At 39.9% G+C, this 17,447-nt stretch overlaps 1 protein-coding gene across 5 annotated transcripts in view; it reads left to right on the top strand.

Moving 5' to 3' along the window:
* Nucleotides 1-7,907: 7,907 nt before the first annotated feature.
* The window catches only part of BTBD8 (BTB domain containing 8), a 93,523-nt gene continuing 83,983 nt past the window's right edge, over nt 7,908-17,447 (top strand). For 2 of the 5 annotated variants that reach the window (XM_061121390.1, XM_061121388.1), the window contains exons 1-2: nt 7,908-8,271; nt 16,520-16,714. In XM_061121390.1, the coding sequence (XP_060977373.1) occupies nt 8,123-8,271; nt 16,520-16,714 (344 nt within the window). In that variant the 5' untranslated portion in view covers nt 7,908-8,122. Of the gene's footprint in view, nt 8,272-11,588; nt 11,665-16,519; nt 16,715-17,447 lie in introns of those variants that run through there. The other 3 variants (XM_061121389.1, XM_061121387.1, XM_061121391.1) reach the window with 3 other exon arrangements.

The raw sequence follows: 17,447 nt of genomic DNA, 5'->3' as shown, positions 1-17,447 counted from the left end.
ACAAGAAGAGAAGAGTGAATATTTTCTAAACATATGTCCACTTGCCTAGGCCATGGTACCCATATATCAGTATTTGGTCAGTCATTATTCTAGATGTAAAGGTACTTTTTAGATGAGATTAACATTTAAGTGAGTAGACTTTGAGTAAAGCATATTACTTTCTATAATATGAGTAGGTCTTTCAGAAAGGATAATTTAAATAAGATAATTAAACATTTATTCTGCCTTGGCAGTATGAAATGTATATCTGAATACCCAGTATTTCTAATAGATGAGGGAGAATTCCTCTTTACAAGAAGATTTCCAGCAAATTTCTATCAAATAAATGTAGAAAGAATGATAGAATTATAAAATGATTTTACTCCACAGTTCACTGATTAAAGTGAGTCTTCAACAGATAAAACTATCAGATGAAAATTAATGATATATTTTAGCAACATTAAATTGGGGATAACTAAAAATTATGTGCCTTCTGATTTGATTCAAAATGAATCACTTCTTGTAGAAGGCAGAATAATGCCTGCTCCCTCTGCCCTGAAAGATGTCCATGTTCCTAATTCTAGAATCTGTGAATGTGTTAGGTTACATGGCAAAGGGGAATTAAGGTTGCAGATGGAATTAAGGTTGCTAATTAGGTGGCCTTAAAACAAGGAGATTCTCCTGGATTATCCACTTGCTCCCCAGTAATCACAACAGTCCTCAAAAGAGGGAGAAGGAAGGAGAAGAAGACTTCAGGATGATGCAATATAAGAAGGACTCAGCCTGTTAGCTTTGATGATGGAGAAGCAAAGCCAAGAACTGAGGAACATAGGCAGCCTTGAGAAGCTGGAAAAGGCAAGGAAACTCTGCCCTAGAGACCTCAGTAAGGGATGCAACCTGGCCCAAGCTGGATTTTAGCCCAGTGAGATCCACATGGGACTTCCAAATTATAGACTTGAAAGTAAAAAATACGTATTGTTTTTAAGCCACAAAAAAATATGTATTGTTTAAAGTCTGTGTTGATTTGTTAAAGCAGCAATAGAAAACTAATATACCACTTATAAAATTATTTTTGCTAAAAAGTTAAACTTGAATATAATGAACCAGAGATCAAATTATCAACATTCACTGGATCATGGAGAAAGTGAAAGAGTTCCAGAAAAGCATCTACTTCTGCTTCATTGACTACCTAAAGCCTTTGACTGTGTGGATCACAACAAACTGTGGAAAATTCTTAAAGACATGGGAATACCAGGCCACCTTACCTACCTCCTGAGAAACCTATATGCAGGTCATAAGCAACAGTTAGAATTAGACATGGAACAACTGATTGGTTAAAAATTGGGAAAGGAGTAGGTCAAGGCAGCATACCGTCACCCTGCTTATTTAACTTATATGCAGAGTGCGTTCTCCTGCGTGCTCAGTCGATTAGTCATATCTGACTCTCTGCGATGCTGTGGACTGTAGCCTGCCAGGCTCCTCTGTCCATGGGATTCTCCAGGCAAGAATACTGGAGTGGGTTGCCATGACCTCTTCAAGGGGATCTTCCCAACTCAGAGATCAAACCTGATTCTCTTATGTCTCCTGCATTGGCAGGTGGGTTCTTTACTGCTAGCGCCACCTGGGAAGCCTGTATATGCAGAGTACATGATGTGAAATCCCGGGTTGGATGAATCAACCAAAAACTGAAATCAAGATTGCTGGGAGAAATATCAACAACCTCATATGCAGATGATACACCACTCTAATTGCAGAAAGTGAAGAGGAACTAAAGAAACTCTTGAGGAGAGTGAAAAGGCTGGCTTGAAACCCAACATTAAAAAACTAAGATCATGGCATCTGGTCCCATCACATTGTGTCAAATAGAAGAGGGAAAAAGTGGAAGCAGTGACAGATTTTATTTTCTTGGGCTCCAAAATCATTGCAGATGAGGACCACAGCCATGAAATTCAAAGATGCTTGCTCCTTGAAAGGAAAGATATAAAAACCTAGACAGCATATTAAAAAGCAAAGGCATTACTTGGCTGACAAAGGTCCAAACAGTCAAAGCTATGGTTTTTCCTGTAGTCATGTATGAATGCCAGAGTTGGACCATAAAGAAGGCTGAGCGCCAAAGAACTGATGCTTTCAAATCGTGGTGCTAGAGAAGACTCTTGAGAGTCCCTTGGACTGCAAGGAGATCAAACCAGTCCATCCTAAAGGAAATCAGTCCTGAATATTCATTGGAAGAACTGATGCTAAAGCTGAAGCTCCAATACTTTGACCACCTAATGGGAAAAACTGACTTACTGGTAAAGTCCCTGATTCTGGGAAACATTGAAGGCAAAAGGAAAAGGGGCAGCAGAGGATGAGATGGTTAGATAGTATCATGGACTCAATGGACACGAATTTGAGAAAACTGGGAGACAGTGGAGAACAGAGGAGCCTGGCATGCTACAGTCCATGGGGTTGCAAAGAAGAGACACAACTTAGCGACTGAACAACAACAACAAACAATATGCCTCTTATTTCTCTTTTTACAATTTCCATTTACAGGAAACATATGGGATAAATGAGCATACCAAATGATGCTTGCAGAAGGCAGTCAAATTTAAAATGTGGCATACTCTACAGCTCAAATTGCTTAGGCTTCTGGCACAATGTCAATGTCATGAGGGAAAATCCAGGAGAGGGAACTCTTTTAAATTAGAAGAAACTCAGGAGACAAAAGAACCAAATATAACCTTGTATCTTATTTGAAAACTGATCCAAACAAATCAACTGTAAAATATAGTTTGTACAATAGTTGGGAAAATTTTACAATGGGCTATATCGTAAATGGAATTATTGTCAATTTATAAGGAATACCATTAGTGGTTTTGTAATGTTATACAAGAAAATGTACAGCTTTTGTAAGAGATGCAAACTGAAGTATATAGGAGTAAAATGAAATGATGTTGGGTTTTTACTTGTAAATTTTTTAGAAGAAAGAAAGAGAAAGAATGAAAAGAAGAAAGTGACTGAAGGAGAAGGGAGAAGGAGGGAGGAAGGAAAAAAGGAAGGAAGCAATAAAAGATTAAAAAAGGAAAGAAAAATTGGTACAGCATATATACCCAAATCGTGATAATTGCTGGTTTCTATTTGTTAATAATAGCCACAGCCTTGTCTAACTCAATGAAACTATGAGCCATACTGTGCAATCCAAGTCTCTGCCACAACCAGTAATGCTGAAGAAGCTGAAGTCGAAGAGTTCTGTGAAGACCTACAAGACCTTCTAGAACTAACACCCAAAAAGGATGTCTTTTTCATTATATGGGACTGGAATGCAAAAGTAGGAAGTCAAGAGATACCTGGAATAACAGGTAAATTTGGCCTTGGAGTACAAAATGAAGCAGGGCAAAGGCTAACACAGTTTTGCCAAGAGAACACACTGGTCATAACACACACTCTCTTCCAACAACACAAGAAAAGGCTCTACACATGGACATCACCAGATGGTCAACACCAAAATCAGGTTGATTATATTCCTTGCAGCCAAAGATGGAGAAACTCTATACAGTCAGCAAAAACAAGACCAGGAGCTGACTGTGGCTCAGATCATGAACTCCTTATTGCCAAACTCAGACTTAAGTTGAAGACAGTAGAGAAAACCACTAGATCATTCAGGTATGACCTAAATCAAATCCCTTACAATTATACGTGGAAGTGACAAGTAGATTCCAGGGATTAGATCTGATAGACAGAATGCCTGAAGAACTATGGATGAAGATTTGTGACATTGTACAGGAGGCAGTGATCAAGACCATCCTCAAGAAAAAGAAATGGAAAAAGGCAAGATGATTGTCTGAGGAGGCCTTACAAATAGCTGTGAAAAGAACAGAAGCCAAAGACAAAGGAGAAAGGGAAAGATATACCCATTTGAATGCAGAGTTCCAAAGAAGAGCAAGGAGAGATAAGAAAGCCTTCCTCAGAGATCAATACAAAGAAATAGAGAAAAACAATAGAATGGGAAAGACTAGAGATCTTTTCAAGAAAATTAGAGATATCAAATGAACACTTCATGCAAAGATGGGCACAATAAAGGACAGAAATGGTATGGACCTAACAGAAGCAAAAGATATTAAGGAGAGGTGGCAAGAATACACAGAAGAACTATACAAAGAAGACCCTTATGACTCAGATAACCACAATGGTATGATCACTCACCCAGAGCCAGACATCCTGGAATGCCAAGTCAAGTGGGCCTTAGGAAGCATCACTACGAACAAAGCTAGTGGAAGTGATGGAATTCCAGTTAAGCTATTTCAAATCCTAAAAGATGATGCTGTGAAAGTGCTGCACTCATTATGCTGGCAAATTTGGAAACTCAGCAGTGGCCACAGGCCTGGAAAAGGTCAGTTTTCATTCCAATCCCAAAGAAAGACAATGCCAAAGAATGCTCAAACTACCACACAGTTGCACTCATCTCACATGCTAGCAAAGGAATGCTCAAAATTCTCCAAGCCAGGCTTCAACAGTATGTGAACTGTGAACTTCCAGATGTTCAAGCTGGATTTAGAAAAGGCAGAGGACTCAGAGATCAAATTGCCAACATCCGTTGGATCATCGAAAAAACAGAAGAGTTCCAGAAAAACATCTACTTCTGCTTTATTGACTATGCCAAAGCCTTTGACTGTGTGGATCACAACAAACTGTGGAAAATTCTTCGAGACGGGAATACCAGACCACCTGACCTGCCTCTTGAGAAATCTGTATGCAGGTCAGGAAGCAACAGTTAGAACTGGACATGGAACAACAGACTGGTTCCAAATCAGGAAAGGAGTATGTCAAGGCTGTATACTGTCACCCTGTTTATTTAAATTATATGCAGAGCACATCATGTGAAATGCTGGGCTGGATGAAGCACAAGGTGGAATCAAGATTGCTGGGAGATATATCAATAACCTCAGATATGCAGATGACAGCACCCTAATGGCAGAAAGTGAAGAACTAAAGAGCCTCTCTAAAGAGTCTCTTGATGAAAGTGAAACAGTGAAAAGTTGGCTTAAAACTCAACATTAGAAAACTAAAATCACGGCATCCATGATGGGCGGTCGATCCGAAGTGATCCCGATGGACGATCTGAAGTGATTGTCCCATCACTTCATGGCAAATAGATGGGGAAATAATGGAAACAAAGAGAGACTTTTTTTTTGGGGGGGATCCCCAAAATCACTGCAGATGGTGATTGCAGCCATGAAATTAAAAGACGCTTGCTCCTTGGAAGAAAAGCCATGACCAAGCTAGACAGTGTATTAAAAAGCAGAGATGTTACTTTGCCAACAAAGGTCCGTCTAGTCAAGGCTATGGTTTTTCCAGTGGTCATGTATGGATGTGAGAGTTGGACTAAGGAAAGCTGAGTGCCAAAGCATTGATGCTTTTGAACTGTGGTATTGGAGAAAATTCTTGAGTGTCCCTTGGACAGCAAGGAGATCCAATCAGTCAATCCTAAAGGAAATCAGTCCTGAATATTCTTTGGAAGGACTGATGTTGAAGCTGAATATTCTGGCCACCTGATAGGAAGAACTGACTCACTGGAAAAGACTCTGATGGGGGGAAAGATTTAAGGCGGGAGCAGACAGAGACGACAGAGGATGAGATGGTTGGATGGCATCACCGACTCAATGGACATGAATTTGAGTATGTTCTGGGAGTTGGTGATGAACCGGGAAGCCTGGCGTGCTGCAGTTCATGGGACTGCAAATAGTTGGACGTGACTGAGCAACCGAACTGAACTTAACTGATTTGTTTGTTTGAAATGCTTCATATGAAAACATTTTTAAAGAAAGAAAAAACACTTCCAAGGGAATCACTTTTTCATGAAATCATAGTGCTTGGAGTGTTTCTTTGCCTTCCAAGGCAATTTTACCACATGAGGATCACAGTTAAGGCCAACCCTAAATAAAATTATGAGTTTAGTATTGTCTACACTCAGAGCTCCTGTTACAGTAGAACTTTCTAGTGTTCCTGATCATAAAGCCTCTGAGGGAAAATTTTTGATAATTTCACTCCTATTGAGGTATAAATGACTACTTTTGTAAATAAACTAAAATAATAATATTTTAAATAAAAAATTTTAGACTGTGGAATACATAGCACCATTAACACTATTTTTGTTTTGTTTTGAATGAGGGTACTTTTTCTTGAATTACTTAACAAACTTGACTAAGCTGCCTAAGGCAGTTTAAGAGAATTAAATTTACATGAACCAGAAACCATGTGTTATCCATTCCCAACCAGAGAGTAGACTAATTTTAACTTCATCAGCTTATAAAGGGGCATGGTAGAGATCTTAGGGGACTTTGAATAGAAAGGATCTGACGCTGAACTGCCTGGTTTTAATACCTGTATCACCACTTACTGGCTGTGTGACCTGGGCTAAGTTATCTAGTATCTCATGCCTCAACTTCCTCATCTGTAATGGGGCTCATAGCTGCTGCTGCTGCTAAGTCGCTTCAGCCGTGTCCAACTCTGTGCGACCCCATAGACGGCAGCCCACCCGGCTCCCCCGTCCCTGGGATTCTCCAGGCAAGAACACTGGAGTGGGTTGCCATTTCCTTCTCCAATGCATGAAAGTGAAAAGTGAAAGTGAAGTCACAGCCTACCAGGCTCCTCCATCCATGGGATTTTCCAGGTGAGAGTACCGGAGTGGGGTGCTATTGCCTTCTCCGGGGCTCATAGCAGTACCAACCTAAACAATGGTTGTAAAAATTAATTAAGTTAATACATAGAAAGCAGGTAGAGCAGTATTCTCACCTAAAAAGCATTCAATAAATATTAACCTATTATCTCTGACACTCCTTTCTACAGGAATAATTAAGAACCAATTAGCCACTATGTTTTTCAGAAATAAGGTGTCTGAATAAGTGAGAAGGTCATTATTCTGAGAAAATGCCTACTTCTTGGCTAATATTATGGTACAAGATCCATGTATTTGCCAAGCAATTAGTGCCTACTTGTTATTACTTGTTACCTTGTACAGAGTTTCTGAATGAAGCAAAAAGACTGAAACTTCTTCCTTTGGAAGAAGTAATCAAACAAAAAAATACCAAAAGACTTTTAAAGTGATTTTGATCTAGCTCTTTTCTTCACTCCAAAATATTCAAAACTCTGTAGTTCATCAATCCACCCACTTCCCCTCGAAATTCGAGGCTCTGCTCCTACAATCTTACTTCCTTTTCCCACCTCATACAACTTTATAGGTTTATACGCAGACCTCTGCAATATTACTGACATCGCTCAGCTGAAGTTCAAGGGCAGTTATATGAGCCACTCCCTGGATTAGAAGGGAAAGGAGTCTTCTAGAGGCTGTACACACCCTTTGCAGGGAGCTCAGGAGTGTTGCTAACTCCTATGATTTTACGAATTTCTTTCCTCAAGACACTTTGTGACCCCGTGGATTGTAGCCCGCCAGGCTCCTCTGTCCATGGAATTCTCCAGGCAAGAATACAGGAGTGGGTTGCCATTTCCTTTTCCAAGGGATCTTCCCAACCCAGGGATCGAACCCAGGTCTCCCACATTGCAAGCAGACTCTTTACCGACTGAGCCACCAGGGAAGGCTTCCTCAACACTCACACCCCCAATTTTTCTTGCCCAAAGCAGGTAAGTGAGGAAGTGTGACTCGTCGCAGGAAAGGGCCAGTGAACTTGTCTTTCCTGGGGGGGGAAAGCGCTGACATCCAGGAAGATAAATTGCTGAGAGACTGCACTTGCTGATTTGAACGCTGCTCTCAATAAAGCATTTATTTACATGACTGGTTAGTACCAACCAGAAAGCAGAGGGACAGGGCTAAAGGGCAGAATCGGTGAGTCCCGGCGGACAGTTCGCTCCCTGGGCAATAGGGGTCGGAGTGCCTGCTGGCGGAGGTAAACAGAGCTACCACGCTTGCGCAAACCCTCCCAGGTCACGTGCCGGCTCCGGCCCGGCCTCTGACCTTCTCTTGAATTGAGGTCTGGCGGCCCTAAGGGACCGTCAACAAACAGACGAGAGGCCGTCAACCTTTTCCTTTAGGGGGCGGATTCCTGGTAGGAGCCGAGCGTTCGGTTGGAAACGCCCCCTTCTTCTTGAGGCGGGGAAGTGAGACCTTGTCCTGGGCCTGCGTGGTGGCGCCGTGCTGCTTTGGGACATGGCCCGCTGTGGGGAGGATAGCGCGCCCCCCGGGGTACTTCTGGGATCCCCCGGAGTTTGCAGTAAGGGGTTGCAAAAGAAGGGACCCTGTGAGCGGCGCCGGCTGAAGGCGATGGTGTCGGAGCAGCTCAGCCAGGATCTGCTCAGGTAGGAGGAGGCGGGAACTCAGGCTCCTTCCGTTCTAAACGCTCCCCTCTCTGGACCAGAAACTGTGGCTCTTTCTCTGTTTCTCCATCCCTCCCTTCTTTGTTCTCCCCGCCTCGGGCCCCCGAGGGAGGCTCTCTGGTCTCTTCACTAACTGGCGGGTTCGCTCCGCTTGTATAACCAATCCGGAGACCAAGTACCAGGTTCAAGAGGAAAAGCAAAGGTACTATCAAAGTTCTGTGCGGCATCAGCTGATGCCAAAATACTCCCAACACGGGCAGACTTAGGTCTTGAAAGGCTTTCTCTAATGTCGGGTGGACCCAGGTTTCGGGGTCCTGAAATACAACTTTATATAAGCTTAAACGAATACTCGACGTCTCCCGGCAACTCCCAGCTCCCGTGAGGACTTAAGCAAATGCAGAGTTGTTGTGAAGCTTAACTCAGGCTGTGATGAATCTCGGGAGAGTTATCCCTGTTTTTAAAGAAAATGAAGCTCAGAAATATTCCCTAGTTTCTATTTCTACCAAAACAGTGATTCTTAAACTTCAGTGTGCATCAGAATCACCTGGAGAGCTTAGCTATACTGGGGCCCAGACCCTTGTTCTGGTACAATTGGTCTGGGATGGGGCCTGAGATTTTTAAATGTCTAACGAGGTCCTGGGTGACTTTTGCGTTTTTAACAAGGTCCCATAGGGTCGCAAAAGTCGGACATGACTGAAGCAACTTAGCAGGCATGCACCCCAGGGAATGCTGATGCTGCTGGCCTGGGTCTCTGGTTGAGAACTACTCAACCAGTGTACACCTAATTACTGTCAATACTAATAACTAACAGTTGTGCAATATTTAAAAGTACTTATTGTGGCTCACAATTAAAGCTCCAGAAGCTATTAATATAAACTGAACTTTATAAAGTTAAAAGAAAAGTTCTTTTTTTTTTTTTTAAAGAAAAGTCCTTTTAATGTGGGCATTTCCATGAGAGATTCTGCCTTGTCTCCACCACTCAGGGAATTGATGTAAAAGACAGAAAAATAAAGACTGAAGTTGTTCTGCTTCTAGGATGAATCTCTAAGGATGAGGCAGCCTTTTCTTAAGTGGCTTTATTCTTCTGGCTCAATATTTATTCTTATTGTTAGCCCTGAAGTTGTCATGAATTTAAGGAAGGTAATACACCTAGTTTATATAAAAATGAAGTTAAAAGTATAGCAGGTGATGGATTTTGCCCTAGAGTAACTATAGCATTTATGGAGACTTAGTTGTACTACTTCCCAGTAGAGAGAAACCAACTCCAACAATAAATTTGATAATAAAGTATAGCAGATGAACAGTTTGTCCTCATTCTTGCAGCAAATATGGATAGGATCCTGAACTCCCAAGTTCTTGTTACAAGGAAAGGTTTTGTTTTTAAAACAACAAAAAATTTTCATATGCTCACCCAGCCACCTTGAATGCTATGTTAAATTCATCTTCAAGCACAGTAATATCATTGATTAATTCTACAAATATTAATGAAGTAGCAAGCACCCCCCATGTACTTAACACTGTATTACATTTTAAAGAATCAAAGGTTAGTAAGATACGATTTTGATATTATGCTTGCACTCTGTGGTGAGAGAGATAATAGCCAAACAAAAGGAATGGGGAAGGGGGTGACGTGGGTGAGGATTTATAGGTGATGGTTGAGTGATCTCTTGGGGACTGATTAAAAATTTATTACGTAGAAATTAGGAAAGGAGAAGTTGGAGAGTATCTAAGGGAGGAGAATGGCTTTTATAAGGGCATAGAGATTTGGAAGAACTTAATTTTTGGGGGGGGAAGCAAGTTATATTGGATTGTACCAAACAGCAAGGAACAGAGACACCTCTGGGTTACCTGAGGCAATAGGATATATGGAGAAGTGAGGAAAAATGGGAAACAGTTTCAGTTGTCAAAAAGCTAGATTTGATGTAGAATTGGAAAGTTGATTGGGATATGACAACAATTCTCTTGTAAGACCTCACTGAGATATGGATGATTGTTCAAGACAATTGTAATAAAAATACCTAATACTTACTACCATCCTACTGGACACTGGGCTGACATGCAATGTTTTATTTATTCCACTGTGAGGTAAATCTTGTTGCTGGTCAAATTTAACGGATAAGGAAACTAAGCATCAAGTTCAGTTCTGTTCAGTCGCTCTGTCGTGTCCGACTCTTGTGACCCTATGGACTGCAGCACACCAGGCTTCCCTGTCCATCATTAACTCCCGGAGCCTGCTCAAACTCATGTCCATTGAGTCAGTGATGCCATCCAAACAACTTATGCTCTATAGTCCCCTTCTTCTGCCTTCAATCTTTCCCAGCATCAGGTCTTTTCAAATGAGTCAGCTCTTTGCATCAGGTAGCCAAAGAATAGGAGTTTGAGCTTCAACATCAGTCCTTCCAATGAATATTCAGGACTGATTTCCTTTAGGATGGACTGGTTGGATCTCCTTGCAGTCCAAGGGACTCTCAAGAGTCTTCTCCAACCCCACAGTTCAAAAGTATCAGTTCTTCGGCACTCAACTTTGTTTATAGTCCAATTCTCACATCCATACATGACTACTGGAAAAACCATAGCCTTGACTAGACGGACCTTTGTTGGCAAAGTAATGTCTCTGCTCATGCTGTCTAGGTTGGTCATAACTTTCCTTCCAAGGAGTAAGCGTCTTTTTATTTCATGACTGCAGTCACCATCTGCAGTGATTTCGGAGCCCCCCAAAATAAAGCCTGCCACTGTTTCCACTGTTTCTCCATCTATTTGCCATGAAGTGATGGGATCGGATGCCATGATCTTAGTTTTCTGAATGTTGAGCTTTAAGCCAACTTTTTATTGTTTCACTTTCATCAAGAGACTCTTTAGTTCTCCACTTTCTGCCATAAGGGTGGTGTCATCTGCATATCTGAGGTTATTGATATTTCTCCCGGCAGTCTTGATTCCAGTTTGTGCTTCATCCAGCCCAGCATTTTGCATGATGTACTCTGCATATAAATTAAATAAGCACAGTGACAATATACAGCCTTGATGTACTCCTTTTCCTATTTGGAACCAGTCTGTTGTTCCATGTCCAGTTCTAACTGTTGCTTCCTGACCCACATACAGATTTCTCAGGAGGAGGTCAGGTGGTCTGGTATTCCCATCTCTTTCAGAATTTTCTAGTTTATTGTCATCTATACAGTCAAAGGCTTTGGCATAATCAATAAAGCAGAAGTAGATGTTTTTCTGGAACTCTCTTGCTTTTTTGATGATCCAGAGGATGTTGGCAATTTGATCTGTGGTTCTTCTGCCTTTTCTAAAACCAGCTTGAACATCTGGAAGTTCATCTGGAATATGCCAGCAAATTTGGAAAACTCAGCAGTGGCCACAGGAATGGAAAAGGTCAGTTTTCATTCCATCCCCAAGAAAGGCAATGCCAAAGAATGCTCAAACTACTGCACAATTGCACTCATCTCACATGCTAGCAAAGTAATGCTCAAAATTCTCCAAGCCAGGCTTCAAGAGTACCTGAACCATGAACTTCCAGATGTTCAAGCTGATTTTAGAAAAGGGAGAGGAAGCAAAGCATCAAGAGAAGTGGTTAAGTCTGGATAAGAACCTTGACAGTCTGGTTCCAGGGACATTAAAGTGATTTGCCCAAGGTCTCATGGCCTGAATAGAGACCCAGTCAGTCTTCTTTCTCTAAAGTATGGTAGTTATGTGAAATGATCTTCCAGTATCTTTATTCCTTCATTACTGCTTCTCTCCTTACCCATTCCCTTTTCTTACTATACCTTGGATTTTCTTTGAAACTCCCTTAAGAGTTCTATCAGTTGGCTCTTGATTATTATAGAATATCTCTGCTAGAGTTCACTTGTTTAACTACCACATTGGCTAATGGTTAACCTTGGCTCAGTCGATTGTCCATTCAGAGGTGACTAAGAGCTTCAGGGACATGTGGCACAATTTGGTAGCTTTATTTGGGAGGGGACTGTGGGTATGGCAAGCAAAGTGACAGTAGATGAGGGTGAATGGGTAAAACTAAGACTAGATCATAGAGACCTTTCTTCAGTGAAGAATTTGGAATGTATTCTGGAAGCAGTGGAGAATCATTGATATTTTAAAAATAGAAGATTTGCATAATTAGATCTTGAATTGAGGAAAGAAATTGAAAAAAAAATAAAAGGAAACTAGATTTTGTGATAGGGGATACATAATGGCAGTGAAAAAGGAAAAGATAAAATGGATTTCTGTGCAGTTCATGAGCATGGTGACCAATTACATGTGGAAACACAGAGAAAGAGAGACAGAAGATGGTGCTGAATCTTAGGACATTCCAGAGGGAGGAGGATGGTGAATATTCAGGAAGCCTTATCCAGGGGGCAATTGAAAATATGTCTGGAGTTTAGGAGGGAAGTTAGCATAGAAGATAAAATGACTGGTGACATCACCAGCACCCAGCTGTTTAAGCTAAATATGAGAGAGATCCTAGGTTATTTCCTTTTTTTTTTTTTAAGATCATTATGATTTTTTTTCATTTATTTTTATTAGTTGGAGGCTAATTACTTTACAGTATTGTAGTGGTTTTTGCCATACATTGACATGAATCAGCCATGGATTTACATGTGTTCCCCATCCTGATCCCCCTTCCCACCTCCTCCCCACCCCATCCCTCTGGGTCTTCCCAGTGCACCAGCCCTGAGCACTTGTCTCATGCATCCAACCTGGGCTGGTGATCTGTTTCACACTTGATAATATACATGTTTCAATGCTATTCTCTCAGATCATCCCACCCTCACCTTCTCCCACTGAGTCCAAAAGTCTGTTCTATACATCTGTGTCTCTTTTTCTGTCTTGCATATAGGGTTATCGTTACCATCTTTTTAAATTCTGTATATATGCATTAGTATACTGTATTGGTGTTTATCTTTCTGGCTTTCTTCACTCTGTATAATGGGCTCCAGTTTCATCCATCTCATTAGAACTGATTCAAATGTATTCTTTTTAATGGCTGAGTAATATTCCATTGTGTATATGTACCATAGCTTTCTTATCCATTCGTCTGCTGATGGGCATCTAGGTTGCTTCCATGTCCTGGCTATTATAAACAGTGCTGCGATGAACATTGGGGTACACATGTCTCTTTGAGTTCTGGTTTCCTTGGTGTGTATGCCCAGGAGTGGGATTGCTGGGTCATATGGCAGTTCTATTTCCAGTTTTTGAAGGAATCTCCACACTGTTCTCCACAGTGGCTGTACTAGTTTGCATTCCCACCAACAGTGTAAGAGGGTTCCCTTTTCTCCACACCCTCTCCAGCATTTATTGCTTGTAGACTTTTGGATAGCAGCCATCCTGACTGGCAGGTAATGATACCTCATTGTGGTTTTGATTTGCATTTCTCTGATAATGAGTGATGTTGAGCATCTTTTCATGTGTTTTTAGCCATCTGTATTTCTTCTTTGGAGAAATGTCTGTTTAGTTCTTTGGCCCATTTTTTAATTGGGTCATTTATTTTTCTGGAATTGAGCTTCAGGAGTTGCTTGTATATTTTTGAGATTAATCCATTGTCTGTTGCTTCGTTTGCTGTTATTTTCTCCCATTCTGAAGGCTGTCCTTTCACCTTGCTTATAGTTTCCCTAGGTTATTTCCTTACCTTCACCTTCTGCATCCAGTTACCAACTCCTGCCATTTTATTACATAAATATATTTTAAGTTAATCCCTCATTTTCTATCACCATTGTTTCTCTCCTGGCTCAAGCCATGTACATCATTCATTTGTGTTGTGCAGTAGGTTTTCTCCCTCCAGTCTCATTTTCCCCTGATTCCTTTTCTACACAATAATAGATGATATTTTGAAAAATAAAATTGCCCATGTTGTGAACTATTTGGTCATTCCCCTTCAGTTGTGAGATAGAGTTAAGCTCTTTGCCTCTTACTCATCTTTATCCCTGCATCTTCATCTGTCACTTCTTACCTCTCAGTACTCTATTGACCAGTTTGTAGCTCCACACTCACACAAACCTTTGTAAGGAACATGGAGGCAGGAATCCCTCCTACTTTGCCTTGCTTTCTTGACCAACTCTTACTCAGCCTTTAAAATTCCATATGGTTTTCCTGTCCTCTATAAGGTCTTCTCTTATAACTGTCCCTGAAAAAATTTTACTGGTTTGTCCTATTGAATATTTCATACTTTTTAATTTTCAGACCTGGCCTCCATCTCTTCTATAAACTCCTTGAGGGCAGATACTATGTTTTAGTCATCTTTGTGTCCCCAGTGCTTAGTTCATATTACACACTCAATCAATCTTTAGTGAGAAATTTGGTTTAATCAGTGGACTAAAATGCTTTTGATAGGTGAATACAGTACCTGACAGAGAAATAAGATGCAAGGAAGCTGGGTCTGGACACCACTGAGCCTTTCCTCCAACCTATCCTTCTACTAGGGTTTATTATTAGATGAACCATAAACCTCCCCTTAGTCAGATATTGTTACTTGTAACAGATAACAAGGGCTTCCCTGGTGGCTCAGTGGTAAAGAATCCTACTGGTAATGCAAGAGACTCAGTCTGATCGCTGGGTCAGGAAGATCCCTTGGAGAAGGAAATGACAATGCACTCCAGTATTCTTGCCTGGGAGAGCCTATGGACAGAGGAACCTGATGGGCTACAGTCCATGGGGTCGCAAAAGAGTCAGACCCAACTTAGGAACTAAACAACAGCAACAGATAACAGGATATAACAGGATCCAAGTGGTTTTATATAATAAAAAGCACTGTATTTTCAGGTTAACATTTTAAAAAACACATTAACTTTTTTTATTTGACAAATACTTATGAGCATCTATTATAAACAAGGCAGATTCCCTAATGAGCTGTATGGCTGTCAGCTCCCCCAAGTAAATGCTTGTTTATTTATTTGGAGAGGAGCAGGGGAAGGGTAGAAGATGGGTGGAAAGGAGAATAAATGGAGTATTTGTACAATTTGAGTTTTCGTTAATGTTTGGAAAATCAATACATTTTTGTGTAAATTTAACAATCACTCATGAAAATAATTTATTAAAATAGTAACTAAAATGCATCTTGTTTGGTCATTGTTTCCAAGGTTCTAAAAGCTTTGTGCTCTGAAACATTTGTTTTGTTTAGGGTAAAATACAACAAAATCCAAAAAGCAGATATTGAGCTATCTAATGAAGATACACAGTTTTTGCCTTTAGGGAGTTCATTATCTGGTAGGGAGAAAGATATATAAAAATAACAATGATGTGATGACAAAAGTGCTATAGAGGTATGTACTGAGGGACCAGAGGAAGGAGCCATTAACTGAGTCTTGGGGGAGTGTGTCAAAGGCAACATTCTAAGCTTTTACTGTAATGGATGTCTTTATCCATACTTGTACCTCCTGTAGTGTTTTAGTGTGATCACCAGTTATATCCTGCACTACAGAAGTCCTCTGAGAATGCGTAATGTTGATAATGTTACGTAATATGAAGTATTATTTAATGTTTGCAGAGTAAAAATACAGAGTTAGCACACAGAAAAAAAGATTGATGACAGTTTTCTCTTATGATACTGATTTCCTTTCTTCTGTCAGTTTACATGACAGCTTTACCATAACTATGTCTGCACATTAGCTATTGTCCACACTAAATGGGCTTTCCACATCAGTCCATCATTTTGATAATAGATTAGAGCATGATTAGTTCTGTTTTTTTTTGGGCGGGGGGTGGTCGATGAAAAAAGGCTTAAATGTCACATTCTTGACAGCTAAGCCTGCATTTCAGACTTGTATTTAACAATGGAACACGATAGTGTACCAGTTTCTTACCACATCTGGTTTGCTGTTTACTTTTTTGGCTTCAGTTTTAGTAAGATTTTTAAAAGTTGATTCAATAGTCAGTGAACACATGACTTTGTGTTCTCTTTCCAAAATAAATCTAAAGTATGTACATTTTAAAGGAAAATCAAACTATGTAGAAGAGAATTTTATTGTTAGAAGGAATTGAAAAGATATTTTTTGAAAAAGTAGTCTTTTTCAGTGTAATTACCCTTGTTTTTATTATAAATTTTAGAGAATTGCATTCTAAACCAACATTAAACAATGTTCTTTGAATGAATTGAGAATAAACTCATTTTCATATTATTTTGTTATCTGTATTTTTAGTTTATGTGTTATTTTAAAAACTTAGTTTATAAAAATGAGTATATTATATATTTCTAAGCATCACTAATTAAACTGTGGTTCCTTTTTATTCCTTATAGGCTTCTAAGAGAAGAAGTGCATACAGATGTTACTTTCTCTATAGGTTGTACTCTGTTCAAAGCACACAAAGCAGTCCTTTTAGCAAGGGTTCCTGATTTCTATTTTCATACTGTTGGACAAACAAATAACTTAAAAAATCATGAACATGTCGCTGTGGAGAACTTTGAAGCTTCAGAATTTAAAACATTTTTACAGTAAGTGCTTTCTTATCTTTTTTTCTCTAACTTGAATCTAGTATGTATTTGTTTATCTTTTAAACATATGTGTGTGTATTTCATGTATTTTCATAGCTGTTTTATAACCTAAGAAATTCATTCATTTAAATTCCATATTATCTTAATAATTAGTGTTAGTAGAGTCTAAGTATTAGTATTAAGAGTTTTTAGAGGATTAGTATTCAGAAAGGCTAATTTCTAATTTGAGATTGATCCTGAGAGAGGAGAAATGGTACCGCTGCCCAGTAATTTGAATGAATTACTCTATGCTGAGGTTTCTTAACCCTGGCACTATTAAGTTGGATAATTCTTTGTTGGGTGGGGGCTGTACTGTGCATTTTAGGATGCTTAGCAGCATCTCTGGCCTTCAGCCACTAGCTGTCATTGGCACTTCTTCTAGCCTTCCTGAGCCCTGACCCCAAGTTGTAAATACCAAAATGTCTTCAGAGATTGCCAATTGCCCTCTGTGGAGTAGAATTGCCCCCTGTTGAGAACCATTGCAACATACTGACTTCTGTATTATTGTTATGTAAACCATTAAATTATATATGTTTACAAAAATATGAGGTCATAACTTTTTAATCTCCTGGCTTGTATGTGGTCAAAATTTTTGAAGAAATGACCCAATCAAAAAATGGGCCAAAGAACTAAACAGACATTTCTCCAAAGAAGAAATACAGATGGCTAACAAACACATGAAAAGATGCTCAAC

Source organism: Dama dama, chromosome 20 (assembly GCF_033118175.1).
Source record: "Dama dama isolate Ldn47 chromosome 20, ASM3311817v1, whole genome shotgun sequence".
NCBI classification, from domain to species: Eukaryota; Metazoa; Chordata; class Mammalia; order Artiodactyla; family Cervidae; genus Dama; species Dama dama.
The sequence above is the reverse complement of the archived record's forward strand: the minus strand, read 5'-3'. Positions and strand labels throughout refer to the sequence as shown.